We start from the raw sequence: 20,805 nt of genomic DNA, 5'->3' as shown, positions 1-20,805 counted from the left end.
CAGAGGTCAGTAACTTTGCACTATTGTTCCTGGGTTTACAGTAATTAAAAGTTAATCACAATAATGATTAATTTTTTTCAAAGAAAAATCAAATTTTTTCATTTAATAGAATCATGGCAAAATTCAAATTTCAGATTCAAACTTAGTATGATATTGGTATTTGCTGGGTACACACACCACCATCACCACCACAAGGTGGAATATAAATAAAGTTTACACACTGAGACTAATTTGCAGTATAAGCATTTTTTGAATCTGACTGTCTGTAAAGCTGCAAGTGTTATCACTTCCAACAGATGTGTCTTGATTAGGGTAGACAGTTGTTATATGCCTGGATACAGCACCAAAATAAATTTGTTGGATTTCAGTACTGCTGTTCCTGCTGTTATCATTAAGGGTCTGTTGGAGTGCCTGTTAGAAATTGTTATTCAAATATTTATGTGGCTGCCCAAAAATTCATTTTAGATTGAAAACTGGCCAGGTTTCAATACAGGAACATGTTTTTTAAAAAAACAATTTGATTTAAAGTGGTTTAGCTGCCTTTAAATTTTAGGAGAAATAAAATAGAATTTTTCGGAGGGTTTTAGAACACATTATTTTCATTCTGCTAGTGTCCAATGTGAGCTTGTCACTTTGTGTAGTAAAATGAATGTATTAAAATGGTTGTAATACTGAGAATTTTAAAAACAGATAAAGTACCTAAACATTATGGGCCTGATCCACAGCTCCTTGAAGTCACTGATAGTCTTTCCAATGACTATATGGGGCTTTGGATAAGAGACTATATTATGTGAACAACTTGCTCTGGCTACGTCTTCGCTACCCGCCTGAATCGGCGGGTAGAAATCGATCTCTCGGGGATCGAATTATCGCTTCTCGTCGGGACATGACAATCGATCCCAGAATCGACGCTTGTACTCCACCAGTGCAGGTAGGAGTAAGCGCTGTTGACGGGGGAGCCGTGGAGGTCGATTTGCCGCCGTCCTCACAGCGGGGTAAGTCGGCTCAGATACATCGAATTCAGCTACACTATTTGCGTAGCTGAATTTGCGTATCTTAAATCGACACCCTCCCCTTCCCCCCCCCCGTAGTGAGGACGTAGCCTATGATTGGAAAAGTCTCTTTCTCAATAATCAGTTGATTTGAGATTGTACGTTAGGTCACTTGGAGCTATAGTACAGGCTAATGTCTCGTAGGTGATGTCAATAATTCTCATTAATGGTGTCTGCTAAACTTCTGCTTGGGTATTTTGTCTTCCCTTGGTGGGGTTTAATAAGTGGTATAACATTTTTTGTAATGTACTATCAAAGTGGCTGATTTTAGTATTTTTTGCACTCTATAAATACAAATAATCATTCCACTAATTATTATAGCAAGCAGTATTTCAGTGGTCACTGTTTTGGTTTCAGTATGCAATACAGTTGAATATTTCAATTTTGACTCTTGACAACATCTGCTAGTGGCCATTTGATTTCAGGGCAGCTATTGTTAGATATTTTTGTTGACTAAATTTTGTTTCATGCCCATAGTAATTTGTTTATTCCTCATGCTATTTATAATTTTCAGGGTTCAAAAAGCTGTGAAGGAGCTACAAAATCAAGATCCAGACATTTCGCAACATTCTGTGGAACTTTTCAGGAAATGATATTATTATATATAATTTATTAAGCACCGATAATGTTCCTGGCACTGTACAGGACACAAAATAAAGATCGCCCGTGCTCCTAAACCCATTTACTCTGAATAAGATTTACACAGAGCATATATGACGCACTGGAAGGCCTAGAGCAGTGGTTCTTAACCTATTTATCATTGTGGGCTGCATATGCAGCCCACAAAGTGTTACCTGGGCCGCAGTTTGAGAACCATAGTGTCCCCCACGTAACCCTCCCCACAAACCCCTATGCCCAGCGCCCTCCACCCAGAGACCCCTCCACAGAGTGGGGCCAGGAGTGGAGAGCTGGGTGTGGGGAAGGGGACAGGGACCCCAGACCACACCGTGTGGGGCCAAGGGCAATCAGGACCCCAATCCCAAACCCCACCGCAACCCCAGACGCTGTTGTGCGGGGCCGGGCAGTTGTGCTGAGCCTGCCATGTAGGGCAGTGTGGCAGCCAGCAGCCTAGAGCCTGCAGACTTTAGCACACAGCTGGGCTGGGCTGTAGCTGTGTGCTAATTGGGCCGCATGCGGGCTGTGGGTTGAGAACCTCTTCCTAGAGGAAGGAAATTACTGGGTTTTGTTTTTGTTTTCTTTTTTAACAAATTAATTCTATTTTTCACTAGCTTCTTGTTGGCATCATGGAAATAGAGAGTCTTTGGAAGGTTTTGAATACTAAGGGGATACTGCCTTGGCAAACTGGATCAGGTAGGGAGGTTCCATATATAAGGAGGATTGGGAAAAGGCCTAGATACATTTGTGGAAGAAATGAACAGGGAGGAGGCGTCAAGACTGGTAACAGTAAAGTGGAGGTGATACATGAAGGCCTAATCCAAAGCCCATCAGAGTCAATGGAAAGACTCGCATTTACTTCAGTTGGCTTTGGATCAGGAGAGATTTAGAATTAAGAATTTACAGTCTGAAGTATTCATTAAATTTGTTTTCTAGATAAAGCTTACCAGTCATGTTACTACTGTGCCTGCCTTCAGTCTGGACATTTTTTCCATACGTAACAACGTTGCAATATTTTTTCCTCTGCTTTTTCTTCATCAAACTGGGGAGAATACATACCCAGTATGACTAAGACTCCTCCTATGTTTATTGCTTTTATTTTTGTTGGATGGGTTAGAGGGTTGTGATTCAGACTATCCTTAGGAAGGGTCTAGAATTTATATTTGGAATTGATGCATCATGATGGGTTCCTATGTTTTTGGTTTCTCCTGAAAGCAAAATCATTTCTATATGCAGTCAGGTTTAGTTTGCTGTTAGCATATGTGCCACTATTTGTTTTTAAATAACTTTTTCTACAAATGTGGTACTGACTGCAACTACATTTATAGGGCATCTGGGATTCTTCTAACTGCACACACATCACTTTAATTATAAATATTTTAATATAATTTTTATTTGCAGTATTCACACATGCCTTTAAAACAGAGGTTCTTAAACCAGGGGGCAGGCCCCCCTGAGAGGGCATGGAATGTTTTCGGGATGTGTGTGTGTGAGAAGCTTTAGGGAAAAAAAAGTACTGCGCACATTTTACCCACAGCAATGAATAACTAGCAAAGCTAATTCCTCCAGACATATCGGGTCCTCAGATGGCGCTGTGCATTTGACTCTAGATGGCACTGTGCATTTTGATGGATTTCTGTTAAGCTTGCATAGCATTATACAAAGTCGTTGCTATCTGTACATTAATCCGTTTGCTATGATGCGGTGTGCACGTTTAATTGTAAGCATAGACCACACTTGCTGTTTTGCTTTTGCCCTTATTGCAATGAATCGTTGGCTCTGCTTGAATCAATGCCTTACTGTTTTTAATATTTTAGAGAGAGTTGCATGTTGATTTTTTTTTTATTGGTATATGTTCTTGTGTAGTGAGGTGGGGTGTGAACTACTACAGACACAAAGAAGGGGACGTGGTCAAAGAAGGTCTTTAATCAGGAAGAGAGTCTAAAAGGCGGCTGCCCTAGTCCTAACACAAAGGTGTGCCATTTTTCAGTAAGAGATTCTAGTTCTGAAGAGATCGCCTCTGTTATGCCAAATATAGTTTCTACTTGCTCCATGGTATATGAATGTACAGTTCTAGTACTAAGGCAATGTAACTTGATAAACAGTGTATAAGACTTCAAGGACTATTGCCTTGATTAATTCATACTTGAATCCAGTAAAATTTCAGCTCATGTTGTTTTATATGTCAAAGCCTTGTCTCTGCATATAGTCCTTTTTAGTGCCTCAGAGGTTTGTGAAACAATTCTGCCAGACTGTGATCTCTTTTATATCCAAAACAGTGGTGAAATTCAGTAAAATCTTCATATATTTCAATTTGGCTATTGAAGTTATCTCATTCTGCCCACATACACCTCCCCACCAACGTGAATGTTTCTTTGTGCTACACTACAAGGTTGTCAAGTGTCATTCATTTTGCATTACATGCACTTGGCAGCTCTGGCACAGTTTTTTTTGCAGTACAGCTGGATTCAAACACATCCAGCCAGGCAGCAGGCAAAAGCTCCTCCTCCTAGAGATCACTGTGGTGCTCAGCTAGCATGAAGCCCTGGGGCAAAGGCAGCAGCAGTAGCAACAGGCAAGGACAGGAAGCAGAATGGAGAAGAGGTGAAGGGGAGAGAATAAGGCAAGGTCTGAAATGCCACGGGATTGGTGTGGGATGGCGGAAGAATGGAGGAGGCTGCCACATCCCTGTCATGTGGGCAGGGATGAGGAACAGATGGAGTCCTGAGTCTGCATTGCGCTAAGCTGGTATGGCGGGGGAAGAATCTGTTGACCAAGGGCTGTTTGTACATGAGTTCTCTCCAGGAACAAGGGGGAAATCAGTGAACTGTGACTCTCTCAGTCACGGTTCATCTGATCTCTTCCTCGACCACAGCAGGTTGGAATGTTACAAGCTAGTCCATAATAAGTATCCTAGATGAGCTTGATCCTGTGGGATGCTGAATAAGGGTGCTCAAATAATTTGTTGCAGTTCTAGAGGTCAGTGATTCCTGGTAACTGCTGCTGAAAATCTACTGATTTCAGTGACAGCGAAGAGTACTACGTGACTCCCAAAATCATTGGACCCAAAGGGTATCTCAGGCTGCAAAAACAAAATAAAACAAAACAAAACCACCACCACCACAACAGTGAGTTTCAGGACTTGGGTCAACTGACTTGGGCTCATGTTATGGGGCTAAAAATAGCAGTGTAGACAGAGCTCGGGATCTGAAACCCAGTGAGGAGGATGGGTCTCAGGGCCCAGGCTCTGCTATTTTTAGCCCCAAAACACAAGCCTGAGTGAGTTGATCCAGGTTCTAAGACTTGCTGCTATGTGTTTTTGTAGTGTAGACACCCAAAGTCGTCTCTGTCTTTTGCCTTCAATGTCTAGATTCACTGACTCAGCAATATGTTGAATATTACCCAATATACAGTTCTTTTTTAAACAATCAACTCTTTAAAGAAGAATTAAAGGCATGCCTTATCTTTTTCCTTAATTAAATATTGGAAATGCAGATGAAGCATAGCTCCAGTACTACAGTGAGGATTGCCTTAGAAATGCCTATGAGTAAATACAATTTGAAAATCTGATCTATCTTTTGTGTGATACTATTACATCCAGATGCAGTCTGCTTTCAGGCAGCTTCTTGGCCATCTGATTGTCCCTTGAGATACAACAGTTGCAAGCATTGCTTGAGCTTTCTAGTTGTTAATCCCAAAGGAGACACCAAATTTAGGTCTGATTCCATAAAGGTCTGATTCCATAAAGCCCAATCATGAGAAGTCATCTTCTAAGCATCTTGAGAGAAGCTGTCAAAAACCCTCTGCTTCCCATTAAGTGTACTCAGCAGCTCTCTAAGGATGTCCAGCATCTTGCAGGATCAGACCTATATGTATACATTTTATTATTTAGTTGATGTTTATTACATGTTTTGAAGATGTAGAGCTCTGCTTAAATGCTGACCATTAGTGTTTGTTTCCTGAACATTCAGATTGCAGGATTCTTTATCAGAAATTTGAACTAATATATTGTATTTACTATAATCCTTTGGAAAAATAGTATGTGATCATGTAATTCTGGCATTTTCTACCTCTTCAAATACTTGACCATACAACCTTAATGTTCATCTAACATCGTTTTTTGTGTGTAACTTCCTAGGTTTTAAAAAAAAGCAAACTGAAAAAACAAATTCAATTGTGTGGCATCATAGTGACACCCATGTGAGTCATCGGCAAGGTTGGAACTTTTATATCCACTACACGGAACTCTGGCATTTGAACTAATAGAGTAACTGTTTGCTGTAGTAGGTTGTCTTCCTCTACATGGACTGACACTAGTGGGGGATGAGGTACATGCTTTGCCAGTGGGTTTCATGGCTATTTGCTGACAGTAGAGGAATTGGGGAAACTCAGGGATCTTGGGCTAAATGGTTAAAATTTGGCAAAGTTATAGGCAACTGAATACAGGATGTTTGGGAAGTGTAGGGCAACCTTAATAAGCAGCAATTTTACCACTCCTATCTATAATCCTGGCAAACACTATTGCCCTTCCTATGGTCTCTTCAAGATAACTGGGTCAGAGTCATAGGTGCCAACTCTGTGGGTGCTCCAGCCCTGAAGCACCCATGGAAAAAAATTAGTGGGTGCTTAGCACCCACCGGCCACCAGCTCCCCATCTCCCCCCAGCACCTCCCGTTCGTCTGCGGCCCCACCGATCAACTCTTCCCTCTCCCTCGCAGAGCCTCCCGCCCACCATGATCAGCTGTTGCGTGTCGTGCAGGAGGCTCTGGGGGGGAGGGGAAGGAGCAGGGACGGGGTATGCTCAGGGGAGGGGGCGGAACTGGGCAGGAAAAGGCAGGGCGGGGGGGGAGTGGGGACAGGAAGAGATGGGGTGGGGATTTAGGAGAAGGAGTGGGGTGGGGGTTGTGGTGGGGCCTGGGTCAGAGCAGGGCAAGAAGAGGCAAGGCGGGAGTGAGGGCTTGAGAGAAGGGGGCAGGTGGATGGAGGAGTTTGGCACCCCTGGAGCCTGGAGGAAGCTGGCACCTCTGGTCAGATTCTCAGGGAAAGATATCCTGATCTCAGTCTGTCACTCCTTTTTTGGTCACTAGGCTATCTGAGGGTAGGTGGGGGCTCCTGTGTGGAGCTATGACCTGTTTGCCTATGAGCTTCCTTCTTCCAATGACTTTCTCACATGACTCTCCACATTGCCCTGGTGATCTCTGTGTGTGAAGAGGGAATCAAACCAGCTTCCTGCTCTAGCCCCTGCTGACCTCTGTTTCCCTTCCAGGCAGGCTGCCAGCGGCTTTTGGCAGCCTGTCCGCATTCTCAGTGGCAGCATGTGGTGGCATCCTGCCACTCAGCTGGATTGGTGCCTGCAGCACAGTTCTTGGAGGCAGCCCAGTGGGTCCCCATTCCCCAGCTGCAGATCCATGGCTCCTCACAGTAATGTGGCCAGGGAAGTGAGAGGTACATTTCTTGCTCCCCTGGTTATCCTATGAGGAAGAGTATTTGGGGTGGAAGAGGGGATAAAGTCGAGAGTGAAGTGATTTCGTACACTCTTTGCTAGGTACTCACAATCCCTCTCGTGCCACTGTCTCACTAAACAGCTGCAGCAGTGAGACAGCCACCACTTGCAGGGCTGAGGCCACTCCCTACCTCCACGTAGGCCTTGGTCTAGGCCAGGGGTAGTCAATTATTTTTTGTCAAGGTCCAAATTTCTTGGTCACGATATGATCAAGGTCCAGACTTCAGAGACAATAATAATACTACCTCCCCAAACAATAATGATAATAATAAGTAAATAAACGATTTTTGGGGTCTGTTTAAAAAATGTCTGATGGTTCAAATTTGGCTTGCGGTCTTCCTATTGACTACTCCTGGCCTAGGCTTTAATTCCCACTCCACCCTCCTCCAGGATGCAAATACATGCTGTTGCCTGTTTAACAAGAAAGCCACTATATGGGCTGAAACAAATGACTGCCAAATGATTATTTTGCTGCTGTTCTGGAGCACAGAAGGAAAAATAACATGTAATAACAAGTCCCTGTCCCTGATATAAAATCATAATCCTGTACTTTGGGCTGTCTTCATGATTGTTAGTACTAATATGTAATACAACATACCTTCTTTCATTTGAAATAAACTATTTGATGTCTTCCCCATTGGTCTGAGATAAGTCCTAAAAGAATGTCACCTTCTTTTTTTTGTCATTCACACCTTCTGAGAATGTCACTCTTCTTTTTTTCTCTTATAGAACTAATTCTGAAATTATTCTACAATGTATTGCAAATGTATAACAACAATTTAGTGCTCCATTTAAAAAGTGCTTCAAGGCAATCTGCAGTTTCCCACGGGCTTAATGGGGAAACCATACTGTGTTGGATACTATTCAGCAATGAAAATTGATCCATTACATGTACATGTAAATTGGGGATTGGTGATCAAACAAATATGTCCAAAACCAAGTACTGGCATTGTAAAATATCCCTTCTGTCCCAGAGAGAGTGCTCACCGTTTATTCAAGAAAGAATAAGGCTACCCCACAGCGAAACAAAATGGCAGCAGAGAACTGGCCCAGTGCCCTTACTCAATCAATGCTTTTCACCCACTGTTTTTTCTAGTCTTCAAAAATAAAGCTTAAGCATAATTTAGAACATACATTTTCCTTTTTCCAGACTAAAAAGTACAAAGGAAAGAATAAACCCTGCAAAATTCACTAGTTCAACATCAAATGAAGGGAGCATTCATTGTTTTATTTTATTTTCAAAATAATTATTGTACTTTATTGAAGTCTTGTCGCTTTTGTGGTCTGCTTCTCATTTGTTTTTGTTTGTTTGTTAGACATGTATGTTATGAGGGGATGCATTCCAAAATGGAGATTAGGGTTCTGAACCTGCTCTCTTTGCTCAGATGAAACTCCTGTTAAACTTCATGGGAGTTTTATTTGTCCTGGAATTATTCATTGTACTATTGAATATTAGAATAAATACAGATAATTTAAATGTAAATTATTGAGGAGTAAATTAAACATACTGGATGTTAATCCTCTAGTTAAAAACCAAAACAACCCCTTCTCCCTGTTGTTTTTACAGGTCCTATTACTATACAATACTACTACTAACACACCTGTGCCCCTCCCCCCCCAAAAAAAACTTGATTGAATATGTACCACAGATTAACCCCTGAATGACTGATGATGGTACAGCCAGAACAACAGACTAGTCCTGCTGCTGAATGTACTAGGAATGTCCTGACATGGCACTGATTTAAATGGTAACTGGACAGAACCCTGAACCAACACCTCACTGCTTCAGTTACTGAGTCATCCACAGCACATGACATTTCTAGCAGGAGTAAGAGAGGAATAGAGTGGGGTGGAGAGTATGTTTGTCCTATGTGGCCAGATATTTAGAACCAAAAAAAAGTTTGGAGGACAAGGGTGTGACGTTGTGCAGTCTATATGGTTTTATAAAAACTTGATAATAAGTGAATATAATGTAATTGGGATAGTTTTAGAGAAAATATGGTAATAAGTGAATATAACGTAACTGGGATATGCTTAATGCAAAAGGTCTCTTGTAAGATACCATTACAAAGCTTATAATCTATTGAGTGTGATCATCCGATTTGTATAAGTGTACCACTCTTGTATCTAAAACTAGAAATATAAAATATAACTCTGAGGGCCTATTGTAATTATGTAAAGTGTGGTCCATTAATTATGGTTTGGAATCTTGATGACTCCCATTGTCTGCAGATGGCTGTACTTACCTGTGAGTCTTCCTGTATATGTGTGTGCTGGCAAGTGAGTAATGAAGTCTTGCAGTGACATGTGATCATGTCACCTGAACTGGAATCCATCTTTAACCTGGTGCTTTTCCAGTGAGGGGGGGGGGGTGGAAACCCAGAGGGACAAAGGGTTCCCGCCTTATGCAAAAGATATATAAAGGGGTGGAAGAGAACAAAGGAGGGAGAGGAGCCATCATGAAGAATCCCCTAGCTATCACCTGAGCTGGAACAAGAGCTGTACCAGGGGAAAGAATTGTGCCCAGGCCTGGAAGGTGTCCAGTCTGAGAAGAACTTACTGAAGCATCTCTGAGGGTGAGATTATCTGTATTTAGTTTGATTAGACATAGATTTGCGCATTTTATTTTATTTTGCTTGGTGACTTACTTTGTTCTGTCTGTTACTACTTGGAACCACTTAAATTCTATTTTCTGTATTTAATAAAATCACTTTTTATTTAGTAATTTACTCAGAGTATGTATTAATACCTGGGGGAGCAAACTGTGCATATCTCTCTATCAGTGTTATAGAGGGCGAACAATTTATGAGTTTGCTCTGCATAAGCTTTATGCAGGGTAAAACGGATTTATCTGGGTTTAGACCCCATTGGGAGTTGGGCATCTGAGCGCTAAAGACAAGCACACTTCTGTGAGCTGTTTTCAGGTAAACTTGCAGCTTTGGGACAAGTGATTCAGACCCTGGGTCTGTGTCTGGAGCCAGACGGGAGTGTCTGGCTCAGCAAGACAGGGTGCTGGAGTCCTGAGCTGGCAGGGAAAACAGAAGCAGGGGTAGTCTTTGCACATCGGGGGGCAGCTCCCAAGGGGGTTTCTGTGATCCAACCCATCACAAAGGGTGTCTGAACTGATCAGAGATTATATTCCATTGTTGAGCTCTGTGTATAAAAAGGTGGATGAAAGAGTGGAAGAGAACCTGTAATAGTTACTAAGGTCTCTATCATGCAAAAAGTTGTATAGGACACCAGTCAATTCAATGGAACTCTTCACTGTTGCAAAGGTCTGCCTATGTGCATCTCTTTGCAGGGTCTGGGTCTTTGATAGCCTCTAAGAAATTGATGGTCTTTGTTCGTCATACGCAGCTATAGGTGTGCAACATGGTTTACAGACACTTTAGGGGAAAAAACGGATTTTACAAAGTAGGTTACAAACAAACACCAAGACAGGAGGGGGTATTAGACAAGGGGGGGATGGAAATTTACCTGATAAATAGTTTAGTTGCTTGCTTTAGTTTTTGTGCTTTATGTTAGTTCCATTTTTGTGTTTGGGCAAGTGTTAGAAACTGTCAGAAGAAATGGGTTTTGACAATAGATTTTAAAGAGGCAAAGGAGGTTGCATGGCCTTACGGGATCAGTGAGGTCATTCCAGGCATAGAGGATATTGCTATGTATATTGCATTTACATAATAGAAAAAAAACTTATCACTTAATAGTTCTGGCCTTTTTAGGATAGAACATTCAAGCAGATTGTACATAGGGTTTTCTGTTTAAACTGATAACATCTGATAAGACATCGAAGCAAAAAACTGAGGATGAATGTTTACAGAATAAACTGCAAAAATTGTGAATTGTTGGTGTTTTTTCAGTGTTCAATGCCTTCCTAAATAATGTGCATTTTCAGCTGAAAATTGCATGTGTCAAGAAAATCAGGACAATGGTTTAACTGATATAGCTAAGAATATTTTTAAAAAGTATCCAATGGATTATTTTAATACAATTGGTCTGTAATGGCCTATGTGCGCATATGACTTAACTGCTTAATACACTAAAGTGTATTACTATTGTCATGTAGCACACATTTGAAATCCAGAAAGAGCGATACTATAAACCTTAATTCTTTTATTGCTTATGTCATTTATTCTGTGGTCTTGACAGCCAGTTGTAAATCACATGTTCTACTGACAGCGATGTTGAAATTTTCTAAAAACCAGTTTATTTAGTTACAATATAATGGATTTTTTTGCCTTCTAGGAAAAGGAGCTTATCGGATAGAGATGAGTGACCTTTCCAATGTTAATTTCAAATCCTGGTGCTGTAATTCTCAAATGTGTCCATTTCATGCAACAGATTATTTATGATAAATGATTTATGATTAATTTAGGAGTAAAAAAGTAACAAACACCAATTGTTTTCTTCTAAATACAGTCTCTTTGCTAAAAATAAATCCTAAAAAATATTAAAAATAAATTCCAAAATCAGGAAGCCTGATTAGATATTGAGCAATGATGTTTGTGAAATTTACAGTTGCAAACTAATTTAAAGTCACTAAATCAATTTATATATTGTGAAAGTATTATTTCAGGACAGTTTCTTACACAGAATTGAAGTTCATTATTTGAGCTCCAAAAGTCTGCTACTCTTATTTATTCAGAGTTGCTCTACTCCATGAGAAGAACCACTATGCGTGCGTGTGTGTGCATGCATGTGCATGTGTGTGTGTGTGTGTGTGTGTGTGTGTGTGTGTGTGTGTGTGTGTAGCAAAGTTTTTAATCAATGAAGTAAGGATGGCAGAATCTTGCCCATAGAATGAGTACAGAACTCAGCACACAGTTGAGTGGTACTTACAGAATTTTTATCTTTCATTTCAGTGACTATTTCGACAAGTACATTCTTCGATGGCTTACTGGTAACGGGACTCTATACATCTACCAGCGTTCAGGCTTCACAAAGTATTGGTGGCTCTAGCGCTTTTGGATTTGGTAAGTCTAATGTGATTAACAAACCTAGATGTGTATTTGTTCTATTTCAAAATATTCTGCAACTCAAGATAACAAATAGTTTTGTAGAGAAATTAAGGTCTATTATTTAATTAAATTGAATTGAACACAATTATTTAAATAAATTGATTTTATATTGATGCTGGGACCTGATCCCAAACCTATAGGAGTCAATAACTTCCATGAGCTTTGGATCAGCTCCTTAAACAGTTTAAAAAAAAAAAAAGGGAAAAACTAATCAGAAAGTCTCCATCCCAAAGACATGCCTCAGATGCACAGAATTGCATGCATTCCAGAGAGAGCCAGATCCCACAAGAAGACCCTGATTCTCTAACACACATGATACTACAAGAGTGATCACCTTTCCCTTACTGGAAAGTTGACCAGATACTCCTTCCCTCTGGAAATATTGAGTTGCTCTAGAGAGGGAATGATCTCTCCTCTGCAGTCACTGTTTTCACAAACAAACAAATACACACACACACAAAAGTGATATGTAGCAATGTGATGCATACAAAGCAAAAACTTGAACCTTAGGAAATGATAGATGGGTTGCCTATGTAACCTTAACTTGGCATTCATGTGCATCCAACCTGTGCACCGAATGAAGCCAAGATCCTGTTGGAAAAAATCATATGTGATCATGTAATTGAAGACTGTACCATAGAGCCTATGTACAATGGGACAAAATTAAAATTGCATGGGAAGCATGAAGCTAGCATTTCTTAATATTTGAGTGCTTGACTCTGCAACCTAAATAATATTCTTTTAATGTAGCTTTTTGTGTAATTTTCTAGGGTTTTGTTACGGGAAAAATGTAGATCAAACTTTTCTTTGCAATTGTAAAAACGTTCCTCCATTGTATATCATCTGTAGAGTTTGAACTCTGAGTCGTCAACATTGTAGCAAAGACTTTTCCCACTTGAGACATAGGATTAATTATGTTAGCTGGTGGTGGCAGATTAGGCTGCTACCCCAGGCAGGAGAAAACCAGGCTCTGACACCATGTGCTACATTCATTGGGTAGCCATCCAGGGGATTATCCTGGATTTGTTCTTTTTCCCTTGCACCCCACCCGCTAGATGTGGGGGACTCATGCCTCCAGAGTGGGGGATGGGCTGCTGGCACCATGTTTGGGTCCAGGGGAGGGGGTTATGGAGGAAACAATACTTTTCCCTCCCCGCACCATGAGTTGTAAGAGCTCCTGCCCTATTAGGTGCCCCCCAGAGTTGGAGCCATACATTAGGACCAGGAGATTGCCTGGGGGAGCCCAACTCTTTCCCTGTTTCATTCTCCCCCAGCTGCTCTAGGTTCTCCCAGTGCTGCTGCAGTTTTGGAAGCAGCATGGACCCAGTGTTAGAATTTTTGTGGTCAGTTACTGTTTTGGCATGCTACCCGAGGAAGGCAAGTGAAAAAAGGGAAATGGTGATATTTTTAACAGTTTTTATCTCAACAAGGTTTCAGGAGAAATTCATGAGCCAAAGAAAAGGCACTTTTTTAACTTGAGGATGTTCTTATGGGTGAATTTTAAAGGCCTGCTGCAAACTATGGAGGTCTGAGAGTTCTTCAAAGAAAAGGTTGCAAGAGTTGTTTGTAATGGAAAGTGTTAGGCAACCTGAATAGAGAAGTCACTAACAGCTGCTCCATTCATATAAAAATAATTTACTTACACACCCACATACCCCAAAATGTGTTCCGAATAAAAACAGTTTTTAGTGATTATTATTGTGTCCATGATAATACAAAAGAGACAGGACCGAGTTGTCGTGAATAAAAAGGTTATTCTGTAGTCGGGCCGTTGATACAGCTAGTTGGCCCTCTAGTTATCTGTAGCTTTGTAGCTCAAATATTAATTAAATACACTGTCTGCTGCTAATCAACACATCCATTTCTCGTAAATCCTGGCCTGGAAGGGACTGGTGATTACACTACAAATGTGAGGGATAACTGTAAAAAGTGAACAGTTTTCACATACGCTTCACATATGTTTATCTAAGGTGGATGCTTCTATTACTGCTGGAGCAATTCTACTGAATTCTAATGAAATTCTAGCACTTCTAATGAAAGAGAAGCCTCAGCAGAGTAACTGAAGGAAAACAGTCATTTCTATATGGTATAATGTGCAGTATAACTGGAAGCATTTAATTCATAAAGAAACAGATTGGAAAACCAACTCCGCTGGGCAATAATGTCAACCACTTTTTCCAGTGACTGAACAATAGCCTTCTATTTAAACCAAAACTCCATTCAATATATATTATATGACCGATTGATTATTTTTGTCCAGAGTTTTAGTAAAAGATTAAGGAGGAGGATTTTCAAATGTTCTGAGGGTTTTATCATTGAATTCATTGGTAAAAGTTAGGCAAATGGTAGAAGTAGGCCAACGCAGAGCACTTTTGAAAATCCCACCCTAAGTGCATATGAATAATTTGCAGCCACCTGTTTTTGCAGTTCAATTTTTGGAAGCATCTTCTGCATTAATATAAATTAGATTCTATAAGGAGACTAGGTGAAAATTACAAAGATGTCATATGCAGAGTTGGGAGAAACCCACTACTGGTAAATCCAGTTTGCATGGTTTCATCTCCTGCTGCCAAAATTTTTCACAATACAAGTCCTTTACCTTTGTTTCTTTATCTGTTTTACAACTTTTATAAATGGCATGTGATACATAAACTCTCGACATTTGGTCAAGACTTGGTGATTTTTTAAAAAAATAAGAACACTTACTTATTCTCAGATAACAGATGTCTCTGCAGTCATTAACTCCAACCAAGAACATTTTGTACAAAATAGAATGGACATTTTTGGTACTATGATGATTTGTGACCTTTAACTTTATCTGTTCATTTGGATGCAACAGCTACATCTCATCTTCTACTTATCTTGATGGTCTTTTACTGACACAGTTTCTCTGTAACACTTAACTTTATTATGACCCTTGCTTCTGAAAACAAATAATTGGGGCTAAATTTCCTAAAACAGATGTAAAAGAAGTGCCTGCAGTATAAATATATCTCTGATCCGCTAAATGGGTAATTATGCTGCAGCATATCTGAATGAGAGAAAAATACACATTTTGCATTTGCACTAACCTGTTTGTATGTTTGTGTACATTTTATAGCTAAACTGTAAACACCTTGTTTTTAAGAATCTTTAAATAATGAGAAGGATGTAACACTCTCTGTTACAATGCACATTATTAACATTACTCTTATAACTTCTTTGTAACTTTCATATAGCAAACATACACAGTAGGTTATTATCATTCTTAAACAAAATCATAATCCAATTTTAAAAAAGGTTTTAATACCAAGTATTGGTTCATTAATATTCACTGATGGTACCTACCAAACAGCACCATTTTCACCCATCCCAACTCTGGTTAGCTTGTGTGGCTTCTTGCTCTGCATAAGAACCATTCAGAGGGAAGCAAAATGCATATATTGCAGGTACTTCCTATGGTGTCTGAGACAGCATGGGAATCACGTACCAAACTCACCAACAGCATGAGCCACTGGAATCTATTTTTGCTGGAAGAAGAAGAAAAGGAGCTTCCCCCATCACTAGTGATACCCAGAAAGGGCTTAGAGGGTAGGATGGAGTGAAAGAGAAAGGAAACAACCTTTCCTTTCAATGGGGAAGGAACATGGCCCCTCCCTCTCAGGGTCCAGAAAAGAAGAGATGGAGGTGAAGAACAATTTCATTGTTGAGAAGAATTGCAGAGCTGAAACCATTGCAAATTGAAGTTAGGGCACAACTAATTTGTATGATGGCTCTTCAGCTCTTGGAGGTTGAGTACCATTGTTGTATAGTATTTTTATACATCCGGATCCATGGTGTAGATGAGTTACCTTCATATTTGATTTAAAAACCCTAAATGATAGGAATTGTACAGGGTTTATGTACATATCTCAAATTTCTGGAATGGCCAATTTACTGTAAGACTATAATCTTTCAGTATGAAATGTTAAGTAGTTTAAATCAAACATCAAAGAATATTAATAATTTCCTAACAACTCAAAAAAGTAAACGGTAAATATTATGTTTAACTAGGTCTAACTAAGAATGATGGTTAAGTAAGATATTTAATATGATCTAAGCAGGATTGGTCATTTACAAAAAAAGCAAATATATTTTCCCCTAAGTTTCTTCATTGGCATTATCGTCCATAAAATGTGTGTGTTATGTTGTGCTCCTCACTGTGCCCAGTATTTATAGAACATACACAACAAAACAAAACATGATCTCTTCTTTATTTGTCAGATATCATTTTCTAATCCTAACTCTTTAAGTGTTAACATATTCTTGGAATAGTAGATGAAAAGACTCAACAACAAGACTTTCTAAAATGTGTGCACTCCTGACCAAAAAGATCTCAAAGCCTAAAGGCCAGAAAAAAATTAAAGCAGAAGATATGCAAAATCAGTCATGCATAGTTTGAAATATCTCATTTTTCTTGTTGATATGAATACTGAAACACGATGCCCTGAGGAAGTCTACTGTTTAATTATGAATATCCCTTTACGCGTTGCAGAAAAAATGTTTCCATCTCTGACCTGTCTTTTGAGCTGCAGCTTAACCATGCAAACTGTAGGGCTCATTGTGTTATCTGAGCAGAGTTGTTTAAATGGCATTTTAGATAAAATCTCATTTAATTTTTAATTGCTATTTTTCTTTGCTTGCTCTTAAGTTTAAGTATAAATTCAAGAAAGTCATTTGGATGATCATGAAGACCAGATGCTATTGTGCTCTCTCTTAACACTGGCAGTAAAAAAGAACCGTGAGAGGAATGGTGATAACAGCTTTTAGTTTTTAGGCTCATTTGGGAACTTACCCTGTGAAGTGGTGAAGGCCTCCCAGATAGCAATCAGTACTCTATAGGATCAGATCCTAGAGGAATTAGGTAGTTTTAAAAATGTATTAGCCACAATGTTTAATATATTTCAGGGTCATTGGAAGCAAAGTAACAATAGAGACAATGGCATGCGGAGGCTAATAACATTGTTTCATTTTTCTTTTTGTTATCAGAGAAGCAGATCCACCTATCTATCAGTCATATGTGGGTGGGATTGTCATAGTTCTGTATGTACTGAACTTAAAAAAATTGGCTGAAATTGTGTGAGGCCTAAAAACATCAATTTGGACACTTGTGTGGCATTTTGCGGAGAAGAAACTTGACAGAAGTTGGCCCTTACAAGAACTGGAGGGATGAAAATTAGGAAACTGGGCTTGGTAGTGTTTATCTGTGTAGTAGGAAAGAATAATTCTCTCTAGTGCATAAATTACAGGGGGAATTTTATGTAGGGGGTCAGATTAGACTATCTTAATGGTCCTGTCTGGCGATAAAATCTATTAAATTTTTCCAATAGATCTATCTTTCATGCTGTCATGATAATTATTTTTTAACTACCTAACTTAGAAAAACATTTGATAGAGACCTAAATGCTGTTAGTTCTTCTCTGCAATAGTTAGCTGAAGTTACTACACTCATGTCACTCCATTCGAGCTAGCCTAGTTTGAATGAGAGTGACCACACTTCAAGACAACACTGTAGATACACAGAATGACTGGATTAGCAGCTGATGGGTGGTGTAACTCAAGCTGCTGCAACCCCACTGCATTACTGGCTCCAGCATCAGCAGCAGTGGTGCTTCAGCCCATAGCAGCTGACAGGCCAGTTAGCTCAAGCTTAAAGCACCACTTAAAACTAGAGATTTTTGTGTGTGATCAGGTTAGGATCAAAACTCAGGTTGTAGCTCAAGATGGCAATGCAGTGAAGAGAAGCCCTTAGTTAGTTTCCTGTTTGGAATCATTATGGGGGGAAAAAAAAGATTTATCCTGATAGATTTATTCCAAAGGGGTTAGGTTTCTTTATGTTTATAGGCATAAAAACGTATATTCTCTGGCCAAGAGAATGAGTCACTTCTGTTTTCCTGTAGGGACTTTACCGTCTTATCAAAATATTAATTTGAATATTAATCTAACAATTGTGTTAGGAAGGAATGAGTGAACTGATTTGGGTAAATTTAACGTAGATCCTAAATATTTGTCCATTGACCCAAACAGAACCTTTGGTCAGACTTAGTTAAACATGAACTGCAAATCTAAAATCAGAACTGAGAGAAGACAGAAATATGTGCTGTATGCCTGACTAACCAGGCTATGAGAATCTTTCAGCACAGAAATAAGCTTTAAACCTACTTTTTAATATGAATTATTTTCTCCTTGTGAGATCTCCTGGCATATACTAGTTCACTAAAGATATCTCAAACTCCATCTTTCTGGATCATCACTTATACCATTAGTCCTGTTTGTGTTTCTGGGCTCAGCTCAATTTTTATTTTAGTATTGTATTTATTTTCAAGTCTCCACTCTCCTTCCTTGTCCTTCCCAGGATTCCCTCCTTGTCCCACTCCCCCTCAAGTCCCCAAATACCCTTCCCTATGGACCCATCTTCATCCCTGATTATATTCCTTACCCCCCACTCTACTGCTATCCCTCTCCCCACGTAAAATGAGGACCCAACTGACAATTTTCAAATCAAGGTTGGATGTTTTTCTAAAAAAGATGCCCTAGGAACTATTTTGGGGAAGTTCTACAGCCTGTTATGCAGGGGGTCAGACTAGACCAGTGGTTCTCAAAGTTTTGTACTGGTGACCCCTTTCACATAGCAAGCCTCTGAGTGCGATCCCCCTTAAAAATTAAAAACACTTATTTATATATTTAACGCCATTATAAATGCTGGAGGCAAAGCGGGGTTTGGGATGGAGGCTGATAGCTTGTGACCCCCTATGCAATAACCTTGCGACCTCCTGAGGGATCCTTACCCCCAGTTTGAGAACCCCTGGACTAGATGATCACAATGTTGCCTTCTGGCCTTGGAATCCATGAACAGGCTGATGGCCTCACTGCTACATCTTAATATGTTTGCTTATTGCACCCTTCAGTTTTATGGTTACTTGTACCCCAGGACTGCACACCTCATGCAAAGCAGTAAAGCAGGAAATCCCTCGTTCTGACATTTCCCTTCAAAGAGGTGTTGCACTTTGAGAAGCAAAGAACTGGAAGGCTCCAGCATGCAATGAGTGGCCCTATTGGGGAGCTACAAGACCTTCTGCACTCCTTTTTAAAAGAGAAGGAGGGAGACAGCAAGAGGGGTGAAAATTACAGGTAGGAAGCTGGAGATTTGATGTGGGGTTTGGTGAGAGTGAGGGACTGGGAATTGGACTCAAGTTATATGAGGAACGGGGGGAGTGGGAAGTGAGAGGAGAAAGAGAGTGCAGTGCATGAGGTATCTGGAGTGCATGCTGCACCCTGTAAGAGCATGCAGTTGGAGTCATTCTGACTTGTGCTCCCTATAGCCATCATAAGAATTGGGCCCATTTCAATCACAATGCATCTGATACTCCTGAGGGAATTCTGCACCAAAAAAGAAAATATTCTGCACCAAAAAATTAAATATTCTGCACACAATATTTTAAAATTCTGCATATTTTATTTGTCAAAATAACACAATTTTCAATTATTTGCTGATAAGTATTTTGAAATAAATTACCAAAATAATTGAAAACGGTGTGATTATATTGTTGTTGTGTTTCTGTGTTATTTTGACAATTAAAATATTCAGAACTTTGCAGAATTTAAAATGTTTAAATTTTTCAGTGCAGAATTCCCTCAAGAGTACCAGGGTTCTGTGTGGCGCAATCTGGGTGTGGGCAGCTCGGGAGGGCTCCATGGGGGTTCTGGGTGCGGTGGGCTCCTGATACGGAGGGGGCTTGGTGGTGGTGGGGTTACAGGTGCGCATGTAGGAGGAGGGATCACTGTACAGGGAGCTGCTCCCTCTGTCCGCCCCACCCCGGTGCATCTGGATCCCCCTTCGTACCAACCCTCCCCCCCGGCTGAGCCTCACCCACCCGCACCTGGAACTCCCCCAAGCCTCAACCGCCCCGCATGCAGACATCCCCTCCCCCTGCGGCGCAGAGCTTCCTGCAGCTAGGGGAAGTTTCTGGGGCTTGATTTGACCCAGCCCCAGCTGCTCTATGCAGGGAAGGGGAAGGGGGAAGTCGGTCTCCGTCGCCCTCCCCCCTCCAAAGCTGGGACTGATGACCCTGGGTGGCCAGGGCATCCCCAGCCCCCGCCCCCCACAGTGATTTACCTCTCTCCCCCTTCCCCCCCGGCTGCCTGAACAGATGCCTCTGAGCTGCCGAGCTGCCGGGAAGCCTGAGTGAGTACTGGTGCAGCATTTCTGCAAGGAAGCAAAGGGATTCTGCAGGGGGGCATTTTTCTACACTGAGCTGTGTATTAGGAGCACTACCTACCCTTCAGAGACTTATACTCAAATATAGGTATCTGTGGAGTAATGTTTTAGCTTACAGATCTAGATAAAGGAAAAACATCTCCCGCTACTTTTATAAGAGATGGAAAAAAGCCAGCTGTTGAATTTTATTCATAGGTTTCAGAGTAACAGCCGTGTTAGTCTGTATCCGCAAAAAGAAGAACAGGAGTACTTGTGGCACCTTAGAGACTAACAAATTTATTAGAGCATAAGCTTTCGTGGACTACAGCCCACTTCTTCGGATGCATATAGAATGGAACATATATTGAGGAGATATATATACACACATACAGAGAGCATAAA

At 40.5% G+C, this 20,805-nt stretch overlaps 1 protein-coding gene across 2 annotated transcripts in view; it reads left to right on the top strand.

Annotated features, from left to right (window-relative positions):
- The window catches only part of RELN (reelin), a 438,814-nt gene that overhangs the window by 56,793 nt on the left and 361,216 nt on the right, over window positions 1–20,805 (top strand). For both annotated transcript variants that reach the window (XM_034766139.1, XM_034766147.1), the window contains exon 2: window positions 12,033–12,143. In XM_034766139.1, coding sequence (XP_034622030.1) covers window positions 12,033–12,143 — 111 coding nt within the window. The remainder of the gene's footprint in view (window positions 1–12,032; window positions 12,144–20,805) is intronic.

The sequence above is a fragment of the Trachemys scripta genome, chromosome 1 (assembly GCF_013100865.1).
Source record: "Trachemys scripta elegans isolate TJP31775 chromosome 1, CAS_Tse_1.0, whole genome shotgun sequence".
NCBI lineage: Eukaryota > Metazoa > Chordata > Testudines > Emydidae > Trachemys > Trachemys scripta.
The sequence above is the reverse complement of the archived record's forward strand: the minus strand, read 5'-3'. Positions and strand labels throughout refer to the sequence as shown.